At 44.9% G+C, this 21,189-nt stretch overlaps 1 protein-coding gene across 1 annotated transcript in view; it reads left to right on the top strand.

The window, feature by feature from the left end:
* Positions 1-7,728: 7,728 nt before the first annotated feature.
* sema3g (semaphorin 3G) overlaps positions 7,729-21,189 on the top strand; it is a 60,008-nt gene continuing 46,547 nt past the window's right edge. Inside the window, exon 1 of the mRNA XM_036947322.2 lies at positions 7,729-8,249. Within this exon, the coding sequence (XP_036803217.2) occupies positions 8,141-8,249 (109 nt within the window). The 5' untranslated portion in view covers positions 7,729-8,140. The remainder of the gene's footprint in view (positions 8,250-21,189) is intronic.

Below are 21,189 nucleotides of genomic sequence, written 5' to 3' on the forward strand. Positions count from 1 at the left end.
GTTTGGTTCCTACATGATTCCATATGTGTTATTTCATAGTTTTGATGTCTTCACCATTATTCTACAATGTAGAAAATAGTAAAAATAAAGAAAAACCCTTGAATGAGTAGGTGTGTCCAAACTTTTGACTGGTACTGCATTTTTTAAAATTTATTATTACATTTCCTTGTTTCAGGTCAACATCATCAGAAAATTAAAAATGCACTTTCAGTTCTCTACTCTTTTACAATGTGTCATAGTGTTTCCTGTAGTTAATATGCACAATGCATAATGTCCAGACAGGCTGTGCTGGTATATGTAAAAAGAAGGAAAAGGGATATGCTGAGACAGACTGATGAGGGAGTGAGGGATGGAGGGAGGGAGGGAGGGAGGGACAGATAGTCATCTGGCAGAGGTTGTCCCAGTGTTTAGATGTGGCCTCGGTGCAGAGACTGATAAGCAAGAGGAAATCTCAGATTAGCTGTAATCAGCACAGCCTCGTTTATCTGTTCACACTTTGACCCATCCATTCAGAGAGAGAGAGGGAGCGAGAGAGAGAGAGAGAGAGAGAGAGAGAGAGAGAGAGAGAGAGAGAGAGACAGAGAGCAAAACTCTGCCCTTTAATTCCCCACAGCTAAGGGAGAAAGGGATGAAGAGGGAGAGGAACCAGAGTTCCAGCTCCAAAATAACATATATTCCACCAATCCAATTAATTTAGAACTTGGTTTGGTCTCCAAAACTAAGTTAGAAGAGTTAAGCACCTTGCAGGGATGGAAGTTTGCACAGTACAGACAAGGTACAGGATCAGTACAGACAAGGTACAGGACAAGGTACAGGATCAGTACAGACAAGGTACAGGATCAACACAGACAGGCTGGACCACATAGCCTTTGAACATGTCACTGTGTATAGGGAGTGGGACCACAAAACCAGCCAAGACTTAGGGTGTGTGAAAGGGAAAGCCCCCTGGCCATCTGTTTCCAGTTGGGTTTGATCTCTCAAACTGATCTGGGGCCAACAATATGCCCTTTCAGTGACACACTCACTGGTTGCGGCTACGTGCTTGCATTAAGGCAGCGCTGTGATCGGCCCATCAGAGGCATAAAATAATCCAGTTTACCTCAGTCTAAGGACTGGGCCCAGCACTCTGCTGTGTTGTAGGCAGGGGTCTGGTTTAGTTGAAACAGGACCATTTCTTAATTTTAAGACAAATTCGATTTTAGTTGAAAGAAGGTATCATCTTCAGGAGAGTGGGTTAAGTTGAGCCAAAAGGGTAAACTGAGTCACCCTTGTGAAGGAAGAAACCACATGGAACAAGTGGTAAGCAAGTTAAGTCCAAAAAAATGATTTTCACCAAGTCAAATGAATTGATTTTGTTAGAGGTTTCATGATGCTTGTACACTACATGACCAAAGGCACTGATGTTGGGCGATTAGGCCTGGCTCGCAGTCGGCGTTCCAATTTATCCCAAAGGTGTTTGATGAGGTTGAGTTAAGTTCTTCCACACTGATCTCGACAAACCATTTCTGTATGGACCTCGATTTGTGCACGGGGACATTGTCATGCTGAAACAGTTGCCACAAAGTTGGAAGCACAGAACTGTCTAGAATGTCACTGTAAGATGTAGCATTACGATTTCCCTTCATTGGAACTAAGGGGCTTAGCCTGAACCATGAAAACAGCCCCAGGCCGTTATTCCTCCACCACCAAACTTTACAGTTGACACTATGCATTGGTGCAGGTAGTGTTTTCCTGGCATCCGCCAAACCCAGATCCGTCCATCGGACTGCCAGATGGTGACTGCTTGTGTGCGGCTGCTTGGCAATGGAAACCCATTTCATGAAACAATACTGCTGACGTAGCAGTTTGGAACTTGGTAGTGAGTGCAACAGAAGATTTTTACCGTCTACGTGCTTTAGCACTCGGCGGTCCCATTCTGTGAGCTTGTGTGGCCTACCACTTCGCAGCTGAGCTGTTGTTGCTCCTAAACATTTCCACTTGACAATAACAACACTTGAATTGTTGAATTAGTGGTTGTGGTAGTGGTAATGTTTAATTCAGTACAAAAATGTGTAGGCGGCTTAATTTACCATATCCCACGGCTCAACTTACCCCATACCCGGGGTAAATTGTGCCAAGACACCACTTTTTTTGGACAAGCTATGTTTTCAAAACTGTTTACATGAATTCTGATAATTTCCAGGGATACCTAACATCCTGAAATATAGGTAGATATCTTTGTTAGAAAGAAGATTATGTTTCCCTTGACGCAGTGATGCTGAATGTAAAATATAGCACAATTTACCTCACTCTCCCCTGCCTATAAGATAAATGGTTTGGCTTTGGATTGGTCTTATATTCTTTCTCCAACTTTATGGGCTGCTTGACACATATTGTTCCTACTGTATGGAAGATTCACTGGGGATCGGGACTGGTGAGAGATGGTAATGGCATGTATTGACTGGAGAGTGTGTGTGTGGTCTGTGGGGAGTACTATAGAGTCCAGTACATTTCTCTCCCTGCTGGACTATAACGGTAAACCCTGAAGGCACCCAGAAGATACACACGCACACTCACACACACACACACACACGGGCACACACAGACACACACACACTGATAGACCACCCGTGTGTAACACTAAAATCAAACAGACCTAAATATTGACCAAAAAAACAATCACTCAACACACAACACATTCTAGGCTCACAAAGCAGTAAAGCAGTGCTACACATACACACAACCACACTGCCACCCTCCCTTTGACAGACTTGATGAATGGCTTTCTGGACGGAGGGGGTAAACAAATAAACATCAGAAACCATGATCTCTGAGTCAGGGGTTATAGGTCACGGTGAATGACAATGCTGCCGTGATCATCTGTGTTCAGGTCACGACCTTAACATTCTGCACCAATCACAGCGCAGCATCACTGTCCCTGAGCCAAATGTAATGGACTATCTGCCATACTTAACATTATCGTTGCATATCATAAATACTCATTTAGTCAGAGTGTCTTCCAGATTCCAGACGCTCTAGAGATGATAAAACCATCCATCAGGAAGGGAGATTATCCTGACATGTCTCCCCATAGAGGGAGCAGTACTCTGGGGCCCAGGGCCAGGGAACCGTCCCTCAGCCCTCCTGGGGTGTAGGCTAGGAGCCAGGGAGCTATCAGTTTGGTCAGTAGTGGATAAGAGGGCTATTGAGCAGTCACGCCGTTCTAGAGATATGAAGGTTTTGGAGAGTTCCAAGAATACAGTGCATTCGGAAAGTATTCAGACCCCTTCACTTTTTCCACATTTTGTTACATTGCAGCCTTATTCTAAAATGTATTAAAAAAATGTACAAATCGTCATCAATACCCAATAATGACATGTATTACAAATACAAACTGAAATATCACGTGTACATAAGTAATCAGACCCTTTACTCAGTACTTTGTTTAAGCACCTTTGGCAGCGATTACAGCCTTGAGTCTGACGCTACAAGCTTGGCACACCTGTATTTGGGGAGTTTCTCCCATTCTTCTCTGCAGATCCTCTCAAGCTCTGTCAGGTTGGATGGGAAGCGTCGCTGCACAGCTATTTTCAGGTTTTTCCAGAGATGTTCGATCAGGTTCAAGTCAGTCTGGGCCACTCAAGGACATTCAGAGACTTGTCCTGAAGCTTCTCCTGCTTTGTCTTGGCTGTGTGCTTAGGGTCGTTGTCCTGTTGTAAGGTGAACCTTCTCCCCAGACTGAGGTCCTGAGCGTGCTGGAGCAGGTTTTCATCAAGGCTCTCTCTGTATTTTGCTCCGTTCATTTTTCCCTCAATCCTGACTAGTCTCCCAGTCCCTGCCGCTGAAAAACATCCCCACAGTATGATGTTGCCACCACCATGCTTCACCGTAGGTATGGTATTGGCCAGGTGATGAGTGGTGAATGGTTTTCTCCACACCTGACGCTTGGCATTCAGGCTAAAGAATTCAATCTTGGTTTCATCAGACCAAAGAATCTTGTTTCTCATGGTCTGAGAGTCCTTTAGGTGCCTTTTGGCAAACTTTTGGCACTTCTCCCCCGATTGCTCAGTTTGACCAGGTGGTCAGCTCTAGGAAGAGTCTTGGTGGTTCCAAACTTTTTCCATTTAAGAATGATGGAGACCACTTTATTATTGGGGACCTTCAATGCTGAAGACATTTTTTGGCACCCTTCCCCAGATCTGTGCCTCGACACAATTCTGTCTCTGGCACATCTATTCCTTCAACCTCATGGCTTGGTTTTTGCTCTGACATGCACTGTCAACTGTGGGACCTTATATAGACAGGTGTGTGCCTTTCCAAATCATGTCAAATCAATTGAATTTATCACAGGTGGACTCTAATGAAGTTGTGGAAAAAGTAAAGGGGTCTGAATACTTTCCGAATGCACTGTAGATCCCTGAGGAGCTCCAGAGATTGTTTCAAAGTCCCCATGGTACTGAATGTTACTGAGAGCACAGGCGACGCTATGAAATGGGTCATGGGGTATTGGGGAGGAAAGGGAGTAAAGGAGAGGCAGGGTAGCATGGTGAGAGAGAGAGTGAGAGTGGGAGTGGGACAGAGGGACGAGGAAAATTCTTGGTCAGGGGAGGGTTGAGAGAAGAAGGAGTGTTGTGCAGATAGAAGGGAGTAGGGAGAGCTCATTACATATTTGAGGGGAGCGAGTGGGAGGAGGATGGGTTAGTGTGGGACAGTGAAAAGGGTCATTATTCCTCAATGGGGAATAAAACCAGAAAGAAGGTATAACTGGGACTTCTCTATTTCAGGCGAAACCACAATCCACAACTGTGTGTCTGGGAGTCAAAAACAATATCCTCTCAGTCTCAGCGCAGTTAGAAAGACCGTGTCTTTGTTTGTTTCAGTACATGAATCGTAACATGCATTCTTGTAAGACAATATGTGTTGTTTTTGACTGAGTATCAGTTGTTCATTCTGACTATGTATGTGAGGCAGTAGTAGCGTTGAGTCTGTTGACTACGAAGCTCCTCCTAGTAAGCAGCTCCCTCCCATGCTGCTGTGTTTAAAGGCACCGGTCAGCGGTCACTGTACAGGTCAGTCTGCAATTAGGGTCTGCTTAGACTGAGGCCCTCTGAGGTGTCTACAGGGCTCCTGAGCACCCCTGACAACCCCCAGGGTCAAAGGTAAAATGTAACTAGGCTAGGTCCATGAGCCTGGGGGTTAGGCCCACTGATATAACCATGGCAACCCAGATGGCTGATAGGTAGGGTGGCAGGTACATTGTCTCATGAAATGCACGAGTTATGCACACAGCAACTTGTGTAGCCATTTTCCCTCAACACATCCAGACCCATCTACAGTCACTCTGCACCTGCACTAAGATACTATATATATTGGAGGTAAGGTACTATATATATCGGCTCTCCTTCCTGTCCAGACTATAGCTGCACACAGACACACACACACACATCCCTCTCTCCTCTCCTCCCCTACTCTGGAAGAGTACAGAGAATAGGCTGAGGTGAGGCGGACTGTAGAAATAGATTCTAGACTGGTCCCAGTGGAGACACGCAGCCTACTGCTCCTCTCTCCTCATTCCGCTCTGATCCACTTCCACTCCCAGTGTCCACGCGCAGCTCAGCTCCAGAGAGGGATGAAACATTTATGAACCCCCCCTTCCTGTCTCTAATGGATAGTTTGCCCGCTGGCTGTGGCTCTCCCACCACTGCCTCCTCTAGCTAGCAGAGCAGGGAACATGGAGACCATGCATGGAGGGTAGCAGACAGCTAAGTTAGTATCGTACCTTCACCTTCACTGAGTATGTGGACATCTGAGTCACATCACACTATTTCCAAATCATCAAGATTTTTTTTATTTTTTTATTTTATTTTTTATTTTACCTTTATTTAACCAGGCAAGTCAGTTAAGAACAAATTCTTATTTTCAATGACGGCCTGGGAACAGTGGGTTAACTGCCTGTTCAGGGGCAGAACGACAGCTCGGGGGTTTGAACTCGCAACCTTCCGGTTACTAGTTCAACGCTCTAACCACTAGGCTACCCTGCCGTATTTGACCCTCAATACAGGGGCATTAGACGGGAGGAGAAGAATATAGTGAAGAAAATGTGTTAAAATGTTTTAATCAAGAAGCCTCATACTATGATTGTCACAGTTGTATATACTGAACACAAATATAAACAAACATGCAACAATTTCAAAGATTTTACTGAGTTACAGTTCATAGAAGGAAATCAGTCAATTTAAATAAATTCTTTAGGCCCTAATCTACAGATTTCACATGACTGGGCAGGTGCGCTGCCATGGGTGGGCCTGGGAGGGCATAGGCCCAGCCACTTGGGAGCCAGGCCCACCCACTGGGGAGCCAGGCCCAGCCAATCAGATTTTGTTTTTCCCCACAAAAGAGCTTTAGTACAGACAGACACGCTCCCTCAAAACTTGAGACATCTGTGGCATTGGGTTGTGTGACAAAACTCACATTTTAGAGTGGCCCTTTATTGTCCCCAGCACAAGGTGCACCTGTGTAATGATCATGCTGTTTAATGAGCTTCTTGATATGCCACACCTGTCAGGTGGAAGGTCTATCTTGGCAAAGGAGAAATACTTACTAACAGGGATGTGAAGACATTTCTGCACGGAATTGGAGAGAAATAAGCTTTTTGTGCAAATGGAACATTTCTGGGATCTTTTATTTCATGGAACATGGGACCAACACTTTATATGTTGCGTTTATATTTTTGTTCAGTATATGTATTATTTTTATTTTATTTTATGCTTCACATTTAAGCTTGGAGCTTAAGTATTTACTGTACACTGCATGTGACTTGCATGTAATCTAAGCACTTGGATAGTATGGTAGGGCATCTGTCATTGCGTAGTGGTTGTTTTCAATGTGTTTTATGTCATGCGATCTTGATGATAGGTGCTGTCAGACTTGTGTGTGTGTGTCTGCATGTTCAATATGGCCTCAGTATGGCCCGACTGGACATGGAGTGTGTCATAGAGACAGGCCCAGACATAATCATTCTCTGTCTCTGTCTCTGTCTCTGTCTCTGTCTCTGTCTCTGTCTCTCTCTCAATCACACACACACACACACACACACACACACACACACACACACACACACACAGAATATAAGCAGTTCAACATTCTCTATGACATTCTCAATCATACTACTTCTGATCTGGAGGACTCACTAAACACAAATGCTTCGCTTATAAATGATGTCTCTGTGTTGTAGTGTGTCCCTGGATATCTGTACATTTAAAAAATCTATTGAAAATTGCGCCGTCTGATCTTCTTATTATAAGCAATTTGAAATGCTTTATAGTTTTACTTTTACTTTTGATACATAAGTATATTTGAGCAATTACATTAACTTTTGATACTTAAGTATATTTAAAATCAGATACTTTTAAACTTTTACTCAAGTATTATTTTTCTTGGTGACTTTCACTTTTACTTGAGTCCTTTTCTATGAGGGTATCTTTACTTTTACTTAAGTATGACAATTGGGTACTTTTTACACCACTAATTGTTACTTTGTTCAATATGTTTTTCAGTTAAATGTAAATCCTTTAAGGTCTTCTTGAGATTGCATCACTTTGCCCCAAATATCCAATAGTACTTCTTGCGCACAGACCTTGATAATTTATTCGTTTCACTCCATGTCAGGTTAAAATACCTAAACAGACGCAGGGTTTACTCAATTACAGCCCCTCATCGACAAAATAATGTAACAAACTTATTTATCACATAGTGTGTAAAGTGGACTCTCCGATGAGCATGTTCGTTGAGAGCGTGTCTGGCGAGAGGCGGGTCGCTTGGAACGCTTCTCTTTGCTGGCTGCTTCTCTGTTCTCTTGCTCCTCCAGAGAAAGGCGGGGTTGTGTAGCGAAGTCTGTTCAGAGGTAGAAACAAACCCACGCTGTCAAGCCCGGCACAGAGAGAGTGGTGGACCCGGAACAAACTAATATCTGAGAAGATTATGGACGGAGTCTAGATACAGGAGTGACTGAGTCCTTCACGTTTATGACAGACAGTTTTATAACTTATGAAAATATAGTGCTACAATAATTTTGAATTTAAATATTCGTTTGTTACAGAGGTGAATTGCAAAACTTCCCAAACTCAAAGATCTATCGAAATTCAAAAGGACATTTCCAAGGATGAAGGAATTATCATATTTCTGCCAGCGGATGATTCGGTTTGCTCTTCTTCTAACAACAGTCTCAGCTACCAAGATGAACGTACCACGACTCAGACTTTCATACAAAGGTAAAATACATTCAAATACATTCATTTGATCACATTTATGTTTTCTGGTCAGCTATATTGATTATTTTTCTTATTTTCAAATGTTTTATTATTTCAACAACGTCTAAGACCCGGATGGGGAGGAACGTTTTGACCGATCTAGGCTTACAACTGGGGAATAATTAAATTATTATTTTGCCTAATAGTCTATTCATATTCAACTATGTGTCATCATTTGAAAATAGATTTTGACAGAATGCGCACAAGGTGTTTGAACATGTGCATTACTTTTTCCAGGGCGTGTATGTGAATTATAGCCTATTGCTTTGTATCCATTATTAGGCTACCCACTCCCATGTAAGCACCTCAAAGTTGAAGAATGTAGGCTAGTGTGTGTTTGTGTTTGTGTTCGCCTGTGTTTTCGACAAGACACATCACAGACGCCAGGGCTCTCCACAGAGCAGAGCCATTCAAAGCGTGTGAGCCCAATTGTGGGCAACAGTATGAATTTCTTAAAGGTGTGTTGCAAATAATATTATAGAGTATTATAGGCCTATGCTTGAACAATTCAGACAATGGGATAAAGGCAATTAAATATATTGGTGTTAATGAAATTATATTCTATGTGCTGTTGAATTCATTGTAATCTACATAATGTATTGGACAATAAGAAATACAGTATGTTCTATTGTTCAGTTCATGAGAACATGAGTGTAATGTGTAAGATTTTTGAGAACATTGAAAAAAATAAATAGGCCTAGATACAAAAAAAATACAATATTCTATAGGTATATTATAGCTACAAATTTAGCTTCTGAGTGTTTTTAATGCACAGGCCTGTTTTATATAATGTGGATGAGTTAAATATTTTAATTCCTCAGTGTTATAACCTACATCCCACGCACAGGCTTCTTGGAGGGTCTTGTCAAGGTGGGAAATGATTGTTTAAATATGGTTGATTGTGGTCTACTGTAGGCAGCGAGCGGTTAGTCGAAGCCCCACATTTAGTTTGTTGGTTTTAACGTGGATACATCGCCGACCTTTCTCCCTGAAGGGATTTTTGGTGTATTTTCACCTCCTTGCGGTCTGGCACACCGTGGCGCGCGAGACGTTTATTTCATTCCTGCGCCGCAATTAAGTTTTATAGAGCGAGCGGACACTGCTGTTCGAGACGGAAACCTCTAGGCTCTGTCTTCGCACACTCAACTATGACAATATATGGATTCATAATGTATTGTCTAACCACTTACATTCAACTGCTGTTTTATCTGCGGCTCATAGACTAGAGTGGGATAAATCAATCTCACAAGGTTAGAAATGTGGAATTATGGTTGCACATGCCTTGAACGTGTGATACCCCTGAGTATCTTTGTCATCTCAGGCTGCCTGTATATGTAGATGCTTGATTTGGCGGGAACATAGAGTTGTAATTTCCTGGTCAGTGTTCACAAACATGGCCCTTCTCCAGTCCCAGTGGGTCTGCAAGCATTAGTGATAAAAGTCAAACGGGATTTCCTCCTGTTGGACTAGATGTTTTCAATAGAAAATAATTATGCACATGTTTTCTTTATCCTGTTGCTGAAAAAATGGCACATCTGACTGACTTGTAAAATGTAGCTGGTATTGACTCAAGGCAGTGTTTGTGATGTGAAGTGGGGAACCCCTGGTGGTGTGCTCTTAAAGTGGGTCTGGGTCCCCGGGGATGGGGGTCTAGGGGCCGGGTGTGTACTAGGGGTCTCAGGGGGTGTCATTGTAGCCCCAGGTCTGTTCTGTGTGTGCTGGTGAGTGTTTGTAGATGGAGACCCCCAGCCCCCTGGCCCTCTGTCTCTTCACCTTCTACCATGTCCTCCCTTCTCCCCATCCTCCCCCTCCTCTGCCCCATCAGGGATATGTAGACCTCAGCAGGGTAAATAAGCCTGTACACGCTCAAATGCACTGACACAAACAGTTGCACGCACGCACACACACACACACACACACACACACACACACACACACACACACACACACACCTCTCTCTTGCTCACATGTACACAAGCACAAATACACACATAAACACAGGGCTCCTCATCTTCATCCACTTTGAAAGGATTCAATTTGTTTCCAGAGTACTGCAGATGGAGAGGCTGTTTGTTTTAATTCATTATGTTTTTACAGTGTTTCCCAGATGTTGTTGAGAGGGGATTGAGAAGAAGCTGAATAATCTGTCATTGTCTGGTGATCCAGAGGCTGGAATGTTGGGTGTTTCCATCCCTCTCTCTCTAGTTCCCAGACTTCTGCAATAATCTAGAAACATAAGGCAGAAAAAGGGGTCTCAGAAACCAATCAGGTTGGCTCATCACACCAATTAACAGCATACTGTACAGCTCCGAGAGTGAAATACGGAGTAAAACCTTTTGGTGTATGACAGAGGTTGACAGAATTGGAGTGGACTGCTGGCATTGCCTCTCAGCTCAACTCCAGGAGTGTGTTTTAGAGTGTGTATCCATGAAAATTGTCATTATGGAATCACTTTAGGAAAGCAGAAGCTCAAGAAAGTCTGAGGAGTTGTTCTAATTAAGCAATAAAGCCCGAAGGGATGTGGTATATGGCCAATATATCACAGCTAAGGGCTGTTCTTAGGCCCAGAGGTGCCTTATTACGGGTTTAAACTGGTTACCAACATAATTAAAGCAGTAAAAATATATGTTTTATCATACCCTTGCTATACGGTCTGATATAGAGCTCGAACCACCCAGTTTATAATATAGACTGTCTACCATTGAGTGGTGGATTGTCCTAGAATGTCCATCAACAATGTCTGTGTGTTCCAGTATCTCAAAAAACAAGATGGCTGCCTTGCTGCTGCTATGCAGGAATGATGACAGTAGCAGGTAGCTAGCTATCTGCTAGACGCCCAACACCTCAGCGCAGTCATCTCTTCTCTTATCACACTCTGTGACGCTCTCACACGTGTGTGTCTGGTGTCTGAGCCCTGATAAAGTGTCACCATGTCTGCCACCTCTGCCGCAGCACTCTGAAGTTACAGCTCCCAGACGACAATGCCGTCAGATCACACAGCACCGACAGAGGAGTGGAGAGAGGGAGAGGAACACATGAGATGTGTGAGAGAGGAGAGGGGAGGCTGGGAAAATATAAGAGAGAACGAAAGTGCCCGAGAAAAAGTTGCACCTGTCAGACCTATGGAAACTCTCCGGACTCTGGCAAACCTATTATGTTTTTCTTTATGCCTATAAAGGAAATTACAATGAAGTGATGTTGAGGAAAACATATTTCTTGTCAGGACAGATCATTTGATGTGGAACCAGAGGGTTTTTGTAATGCCTCTCCTCAGACCCCCTCTACTCCTCAGACCCCCTCTACTCCCAGCACCCCCAATATCTCCCAGTCCCAGTAAGGGCATGTCAGTGTGACTGGGAAGTAATGATTACACATTACCGTCATGAGAGACCCGTGGCTTCCTCCTGTCCATTGGTGACTATCACTGAGAGCTATACACGGCCTCTAATTAGGTAACATGCCTTTCTCCCCCCGTTTCCCTTGCTCCTCTCCCCATACTGTCTCATCTGGTCGGGGTCTGGGCTTTTCGGTCTGTGATGGCCAGGTTCCGTATTGAGTGGAGAGTGATCTGATGTTGAGGTGTTTTCAGTGTTTAGATTTGGTTCTGATAAGCTACAGTTACTGTACTGTGTTGATCTATCCAAGTCACTAAGGGCTAACTCTGGGCTTTCCAATGCGTTTAGCTGTTCTGTTTGGAGTCATGTCCATTAACTAATTTCACACACACACACACACACACACACACACACACACACACACACACACACACACACACACACACACACACACACACACACACACACACACACACACACACACACACACACACACACACACTCTGATAGACTCATCTCTTGGTCTGTTTCTTTAACCTCTCTGTAGATCATTGTCTGTGGAACCATTAGGGTCCAGCTGAGCTGCAGCATTTAACAAACTAAAGCAGCACCGTAGAGAACAGCTGGGTCAGTGTGGCAGGCCTCTACAGGCCTGGCTCTATAGGAGGACTGTGTGTGTGTTAAGGGAATGTTAGGGAAAAGAGAGGGATTGATGAATGCATGAATGAAGAGGATGGTGGTATAGCGATGGAAGGAGGATACAAGGAGGGCTAGCAATGTGTGTGTCTGTGTGTTGGTGTGTGTCAGAGAGAGATTGTCTGTGCAAGTCTGTTTGTCTATATACACACTATACATTACAGCATAAGTCTCTGTGTGTCAACTGTATTTTTGATTGTGTGTGTGTGCGTGTGTATTGTATATGTGTATAAATCAGTGATGTGTATGAACGCTGGATTACTGAGGACACTGTATTGAAACCATCATGCAGCCATCTTGGTACTCCTCCTCAATTATAAAAAAGCTTGGAAGCCTCCAGTATTTATGCTGCAGTAGTTTATGTGTCGGGGGGCTAGGGTCAGTTTATTATATCTGGAGTACTTCTCCTGTCTTATCCGGTGTCCTGTGTGAATTTTCGGTATGCTCTCTCTAATTCTCTCTTTCTTTCTCTCTCTCGGAGGACCTGAGCCCTAGGACCATGCCTCAGGACTACCTGGCATGATGACTCCTTGCTGTCCCCAGTCCACCTGGCCGTGCTGCTGCTCCAGTTTAAACTGTTCTGCCTGTGGCTATGGAATCCTGACCTGTTCACCGGACGTGCTACCTGTCCCAGACCTATTATTTGACCATGCTGGTCATTTATGAACATTTGAACATCTTGGCCATGTTCTGTTATAATCTCCACCCGGCACAGCCGGAAGAGGACTGGCCACCCCTCATAGCCTGGTTCCTCTCTAGGTTTCTTCCTATGTTTTAGCCAACATGCTTCTACACCTGCATTGCTTGCTGTTTGGGGTTTTAGGCTGGGTTTCTGTACAGCACTTTGAGATATCAGCTGATGTACGAAGGGCTATATAAATAAATTTGATTTGAATTTGATTTGATTTATTATATTACAAAAACCTTAATGTTAACATTTAAAGGAAATTATGTGAGCTAAACATAAAAAACGTTTTCCTAAAAGTATTATTTTTTTAGAGACTACTAATGTTACTATCCCCTAACCTTAACCCTTAACCACACTGTTAACCTTATGCCTAACCCTAATCTTAATCAAATCTTTTTTTTGTTATAGACTTTGTGGCTGTGTTAACTAGTGGAAACCCTAATTCTATGCTTTACAGATGTAGACTGACTGTAGCTCCAGATTGGATTAGATTTAGGCTGGTGACGCCATTACAGTTTGTTGCTCCTAGTTCACTGTTTTAGTCAGACTCAGACATGAGTTAGCTACCACCATAGCTGAATCCATTATTTAGTTTTGCCCTATAAAATACAGAATATATTTGTATGAGCTACGAACTAACTTGCAAATCCAACTTGTAGTCTAACGTTAGCTAGCATGTAGCTAGCTAGCTAGCCTGCCTCGCTACTATTATCAAATGATAACGAACGGTATCTCTTTTCTTTCAAGGGCCAGATTAATCGATTCCCCTCAATGAAGGGAACCGAAGTGGGAAGAGGGGCAATTTGCACGTGGAGCTTGGCAAAAGGGGGTATGATATCTTGACATCACTGAGGATCCAAACTCTGTTTTGGATGAGAATGACTTTATAACCAAAATTATCCTATTTACACTTTGTAGTAAATTTTTACACTAGAATAACTGTTTCGGACTCGTATCGATGCCACATAGACCTTTTTAAAGGGATTAGTTCCTGTTTAGGTGCAACTTATTCTTTAAAGGTGATGGATGCCAGGGATTTGATGTCGGCTCTCGGTTTCTTCATAAAAGGCTCTCCCTCTCCTAGTCTTGGGTAAACAGCTCAGACCTCTGCATATTTCATCATATTTCATTGGAGAGAAAGAGAGAGCAAGAGGTCCTGCTTGGCCCATAGTGCAGGCAAAGAAAGAAGGAGGGAGAACATTTGAGAAAAATAGGTCTGGAGTTTGAGGAGGAGGGAGGAGTATTTACTTTAGGCTTTCAACCTACAGCAATCCCTGCATTCACTGTGAGGAGTGAGTGGGGTTTGTATATTTTCTGACTGCTGGTGGGGTTGGCCCTTTCTGCCGTGGCTAGTTGACCCGGTGAGAGAGTTAGTGAACAGGGCTACAGTTTCAACCGGGGTCGCAGGGCCGTGGTCCTGGGGGTCTCCTTGGGCTATGGTACTGGGGGTCTGGGGAGCTGGAGGGAGGTTTCGGGGGGTAGTAGTATTGATAAGAATGTCTAAATGCAAGGGGGTCCTGTACATTACCCCCCATACTACTGTAATCACATTGATTGAATGTCACATCTAATTCTCTGATTTCTCCTATTGGCTGATGTTCAGTGAAGTAAACACAGGAAGCCGAGAATATTATTCTTGCCTTTTGGCAAATGAAACAGAGGATTGGTAGAGTGGAAGGAAGGTCCTGTGGTCTCAGTGTGTTGGTCTGGGTGAGGCTACGTATGTGGGTGTAATGTTGAGTATTGTAGAATTAGATTGGATGAGGAATTAACTTAGAGTCTGTCTGTATGTTGTCTCTGTGCGTGTGTGTGTGTGTGTGTTAGTCAGTTAGTGTAATGTGTGTGTATATACATGTGTCTACCCATGTCTTCGCACTAGAGATCCATAGTTGTGTGGCTGTGGGGCCAGTGAAAGGTGAGCAGGAGAAAGCATGGGGTGATGGGAACCCCCTCTGAGAGCGTTCACAGCGCACGGGGAACAAAGTTAGTGTCGCTCACAATGATGTGCGTCGCGGTGAACAATCCCCCCCACTGCAGGCTGCATTTGGACACGGACTTTGTTGGGACACGGACTTTGTTCCTCATGCGCTGTGAACGCTCTCAGAGGAGGTTCCCATCACCCCACGCTTTCTGGGGCGGCCGGTAGCCTAGTGGTTAGAGCAATGGGCCAGTAACCAAAAGGTTGCTAGATCAAATCCCAGAGCTGACAATGTAAAAATCTGTTGTTCTGCCCCTGACCAAGGCAGTTAACCCACTGTTAGGCCGTCATTGTAAATAAATAATTTATTCCTCACTGACTTGCCTAGTTAAATAAAGGTATAATAAAAAATTGTCTCAGCAATCAATTCATTCCACCCTGGAGCTGTTGACAGGAAGTGCCAAGAGCAACAACGCCCGCTGCATTTGATATAAACTCAGCAAAAAAAGAAACGTCCTCTCGCTGTCAACTGCGTATATTTTCAGCAAACTTAACATGTGTAAATAGTTGTATGAACACAGCAATATTCAACAATTGAGACATAAACTGAACATGTTACGCAGACATGTGACCAACAGAAATGGAATAATGTGTCCCTGAACAAAGGGTGGTTCAAAATCAAAAGTAACAGTCAGGATCTGGTGTGGCCACCAGCTGCATTAAGTACTGCAGTGCATCTCCTCTCCTCTTCATGGACTGCACCAGATATGCCAGTTCTTGCTCTGAGATGTTACCCCACTCTTCCACCAAGGCACCTGCAAGTTCCCGGACATTTCTGGGTGGAATGGCCCTAGCCCTCACCCTCCGATCCAACAGGTCCCTGACGTGCTCAATGGGATTGAGAAAGAGGGCTCTTCGCTGGCCAACACTGATATTCCTGTCTTGCAGAAAATCAAGCACATAATGAGCAGTATGGCTGGTGGCATTGTCATGCTGGAGGGTCATGTCAGGATGAGCCTGCAGGAAGGGTACCACATGAGGGAGGAGGATGTCTTCCCTGCAACACATAGCGTTGAGATTGCCTGCAATGACAACAAGCTCAGTCCGATGATGCTGTGACACACTGCCCCAGACCATGACGGACCCGCCACCTCCAAATCGATCCCACTCCAGAGTACAGGCTCATTCCTTCGACGATAAACGCAAATCAAATTAAAGTTCATTTGTCACATGCATACAACAGGTGTAGTAGACCTTACAGTGAATTGCTTACTTACAGGCTCTAACCAATGGTGTGGGACAAAAAAAAAGGAAATAAAAAGTGTGTGTGTAGGTAAGTAAAGAAATGAAACAACAGTAAAAAGACATTTGAAAAAAGAGTAGCAAGTTATATACAGACACCTGTTAGTCAGGCTTATTGAGGTAGTATGTACATGTAGGTTTCGTTAAAGTGACTATGCATGTATGATGAACAGAGAGTAGCAGAAGCGTAAAAAAGAGGGGTTGGCGGGTGGTGGGACACAATGCCGATAGCCCGGTTAGCTAATGTGCGGGAGCACTGGTTGGTCGGGCCATTTAGGTAGTATGTACATGAATGTATAGTTAAAGTGACTATGCATATAAGATTAACAGAGAGTAGCAGCAGCGTAAAAGAGGGGTTGGGGGGGGGGGGTCACAATGCAAATAGTTCCAGCTGTAGAACATTTTGAGGATCTCAGGAACAATGCCAAATCTTTTTAGTTTCCTGAGGATGAATAGGCTTTGTCATGCCCTCTTCACGACTGTCTTGGTGTGTTTGGGCCAATCTAGTTTGTTGTTGATGTGGACACCAAGGAATTTGAACCTGCTCAACCTCTCAACCTGCTCCACTACAGCCCCGTCGATGAGAATGGGGACGTGCTCGGTGCTCCTTTTCCTGTAGTCCACAATAATCTCCTTGGTCTTGGTTCGTTGAGGGATAGGTTGTTATTCTGGCACCACCAGGCCAGGTCTCAGACCTCCTCCCTATAGGCTGTTTCGTCGTTGTCGGTGATCAGGCCTACCACTGTTGTGTCGTCATCAAACTTAATGATGGTTTGGGAGTTGTGCCTGGCCATGCAGTCGTGGGTGAACAGGGAGTACAGGAGAGGACTGAGCACGCACCCCTGGGGAGCTCCAGTATTGAGGATCAGCGTGCCAGATGTGTTGCTACCTACCCTCACCACCTGGGGGCTGCCTGTCAGGAAGTCCAGGATCCAGTTGCAGAGGGAGGTGTTTAGTCCCAGGATCCTTAGCTTGGTGATGAGCTTTGAGGGTACTATGGTGTTGAACGCTGAGCTGTAGTCAATGAACAGCATTCTCACATAGGTGTTCCTTTTGTTCAGGTGGGAAAGGGCAGTGTGGAGTGCAATAGAGATTGCATCATCTGTGGATCTGTTTGGGCGGTATGCAAATTTGAGTGGGTCTAGGGTTTCTGGGATGATGGTGTTGTGTGCCATTACCAGCCTTTTAAAGCACTTCATGGCTACGGACGTGAGTGCTACGGGTCTGTAGTCATTTAGGCAGGTTGCCTTTGTGTTCTTGGGCACAGGGACAATGGTGGTCTGCTTCAAGCATGTTGGTATTACAGACTCAATCAGGGACATGTTGAAAATGTCAGTGAAGACACCTGTCAGTTGGTCAGCACACGTCCTGGCAATCCGTCTTGTCTTGTGTATGTTGACCTGTTTAAAGGTCTTACTCACGTCGGCTATGGAGAGCGTGATCACACAGTCGTCCGGAACAGCTGATGCTCTCATGCATTCCTTAGTGTTGCTTGCCTCGAAGCGAGCATAGAAGTGATTTAGCTCGTCTGGTAGGCTGTTGTCACTGGGCAGCTCACGGCTGTGCTTCCCTTTGTAGTCTGTAATAGTTTGCATGCCCTGCCACATCCGATGAGCGTCGGAGCCGGTGTAGTATAATTCAATCTTAGCCCTGTATTGGCGCTTTGCCTGCTTGATGGTTCGTCGCAGGGCATAGCGGGATTTCTTGTAAGCTTCCGGGTTAGAGTCCCACGCCTTGAAAGCGGCAGCTCTACCCTTTAGCTCAGTGCGAATGTTGCCTGTAATCCATGGCTTCTGGTTGAGGTATGTACGTACAGTCACTGTGGGGACGACGTTCTCAATGCACTTATTAATAAAGCCAGTGACTGATGTGGTGTATTCCTCAATGTCATCGGAAGAGTCCCAGAACATGTTCCAGTTTGTGATAGCAAAGCAGTCCTGTAGTTTAGCATCTGCTTCATCTGACCATTTTTTTATAGACTGAGTCACTGGTGCTTCCTGCTTTAATTTTTGCTTGTAAGCAGGAATCAGGAGGATAGAGTTGTGGTTGGATTTACCAAATGGAGGGCGAAGGAGAGCTTTGTACGCATCTCTGTGTGTGGAGTACAGGTGATCTATAATTTCTTTCCCTCTGGTTGTACATTTAATTTAGTTTCCCTGCATCAAAGTCTCCAGCCACTAAGAGCGCCACCTCTGGGTGAATGGTTTCCTGTTTGCTTATTTCCTCATACACCTGACTGAGTGCGGTCTTAGTGCCAGCATCTGTCTGTGGTGGTAAATAAACAGCCACGAAAAGTATAGCTGAGAACTCTCTAGACAAGTAGCGTGGCCTGCAGTTTATCACAATATACTCTACTTCAGGCGAGCAAAATCTAGAGACTTCCTTAGATTTCGTGCACCAGCTGTTGTTTACAAATATGCACAGACCGCCCCCCCTCGTCTTACCGGAGTGTTCTGTTCTATCCTGCTGGTGCAGCGTGTATCCCGCTAGCTGATTATCCATGTCTTCATTCAGCCACATTTCTGTGAAGCATAGGATATTACAGTTTTTGATGTCCCGTTGGTAGGATATTCGTGATCGTACCTCGTCTAGTTTATTGTCCAATGATTGCACGTTGGCGAGTAATATTGACGGTAACGGCAGCTTTCCAAGTTGCCTTCTGCGGGTCCGGACGAGGTATCCGGCTCTTCTTCCTCTGCGTCGCTTCCTTTTGCGAATAATTGGGATGTCTGTCCTGTGGGTGTTTGGAGAATATCGTCCTGCTTGTTGTTGTTGTTGTTGAAGAAATCTTTGTCTAATCCGAGGTGAGTGATCGCTCTCCTGATATCCAGAAGCTCTTTCCTTCCGTAAGATACGGTTGCAGAAACATTATGTACAAAATCATTTACAAATATCGCGAAAACCCCCCACATAATAGCACAATTGGTTAGGAGACCCGTATAACGGCGGCCATCTCCTCCTCCGACCATCAAAACCAAAACCACGACTCGTCAGTGAAGAGCACGTTTTGCCAGTCCTGTCTGGTCCAGCGACGGTGGGTTTGTGCCCATAGGTGACGTTGTTGCCGGTGTTGTCTGGTGAGGACCTGCCTTACAACATTCCTACTAGCCCTCAGTCCAGCCTCTCTCAGCCTATTGCGGACAGTCTGAGCACTGATGGAGGGATTGTGCGTTCCTGGTGTAACTCGGGTAGTTGATGTTGCCATCCTGTACCTGTCCCGCAGGTGTGATGTTCGGATGTACTGATCCTGTGCAGGTGTTGTCACATGTGGTCTGCCACTGCGAGGATGATCAACTGTCCATCCTGTCTCCCTGTAGCTCTGTCTTAGGCGTTTCACAGTACGAACATTGCAATGTATTGCCCTAGCCACATCTGCAGACCTCATGCCTCCTTGCAGCATGCCTAAGGCATGTTCATGCAGGTGAACAGGGACCCTGGGCATCTTTCTTTTGGTGTTTTTCAGAGTCAGTAGAAATACCTCTTTAGTGTCCTAAGGTTTCATAACTGTGACCTTAATTGCCTACCATCTGTAAGCTGTTAGTGTCTAAACGACCGTTCCACAGGTGCTTGTTCACTGTTTCCCATTAAGCATGGGAAACAGTGTTTAAAACATTTACAATGAAGATCTGTGAAGTTATTCGCATTTTTACCAATTATCTTTGAAAGACATGGTCGTTTCTTTTATTGCTGAGTTTAGTTATTGATATTTGTATACAGATGCACGAATGCGCGCACACATATAAGCGCGCACACACACACGCACACACACACACACACACACACACACACACACACACACACACACACACACACACACACACACACACACACACACACACACTGCGATCATTACCTCAGCACTCCTGGCGATTACATAGGCCGCCGTTAACTTATACTTGAGCCAATACTCCATACAGGCCACGTGTGTGTTAATTAAGAGAGTAGCTCAACATGGGGTGCTGCCTGCCACTGATAGTGAGAGTCAGCTGGTTCAGGGGCCAGGGAGACTGCCTGCCTACTAGTGTTAACGAGGGTAATTTCTTCATTACAGAGAGAGAGAGGAGGAGGGAGACCTTCTCAGCAGGGTCTGGCAAGACTAGCCTGGACTGGACTGGGCATTCCAGTACCCCCCTAGACCCTCCAGAAGTGGCCTGGTTCTGACCCACCTTGTTGGGAAGCACTAGAACATTTGACAGATGATGTACCATTTTATTGGGTCATCACATGCCTGTCCGTATCATCACATGCCTGTCCAATTTCACGGCCCTCCATACCAGCCATTCCCAATTCAGCCCTAATTCCCCCATAATGCCAGGTTTAGGTTGTTTTATGACCACTGTGTGTGAACCAGTAAGGTTTCGACTGAGTTTTGGGTGAAACCTCACTCCACTGTGAAAGTCATTGGCGAAGTTTACAGTGTCCTAGGCTGTCCTTCTGGCAAGGGGTTGATTGAGGTCTGGGATGCTGAGGTCACCCTCTCCCCCCCTCTCTCCCTCTCTACCCTTTTCTGGTTGGCTCTACAGGGGGATCGTGTGACCCTGTCAGATAAGCATCCTGAGACGACTGATAAAAAATATGTTCCTGTGTGTGTGTGTGTGTGTGTGTGTGTGTGTGTGTGTGTGTGTGTGTGTGTGTGTGTGTGTGTGTGCGTGCGTGCGTGCGTGCGTGCGTGCGTGCGTGCGTGCGTGCGTGCGTGCGTGCGTGTCAGTGTCCAGTGGATCCCTTCAGACAGAGCCCTGGCAGTGGTGTGACGAATGTACTACAGCTCTACCTCAGAATCCACAGGGACAACTTATGTCTCCACTGAGGACCTTCACAACACCGAGGTCAAACAACACTATGTGAGGTCTTAGACATAGAATGTCTAAATGGGTTTTTAAGAAGCAAAAAAACGAGCTTAGGAGTTGAGGGCAGGCCCAACGCCCCTTCAATGTGTACATTACTCTCTCTGTCAAACAGACA

The sequence above is a fragment of the Oncorhynchus mykiss genome, chromosome 16 (assembly GCF_057628025.1).
Source record: "Oncorhynchus mykiss isolate SJ-2025 chromosome 16, ASM5762802v1, whole genome shotgun sequence".
Lineage (NCBI taxonomy): Eukaryota > Metazoa > Chordata > Actinopteri > Salmoniformes > Salmonidae > Oncorhynchus > Oncorhynchus mykiss.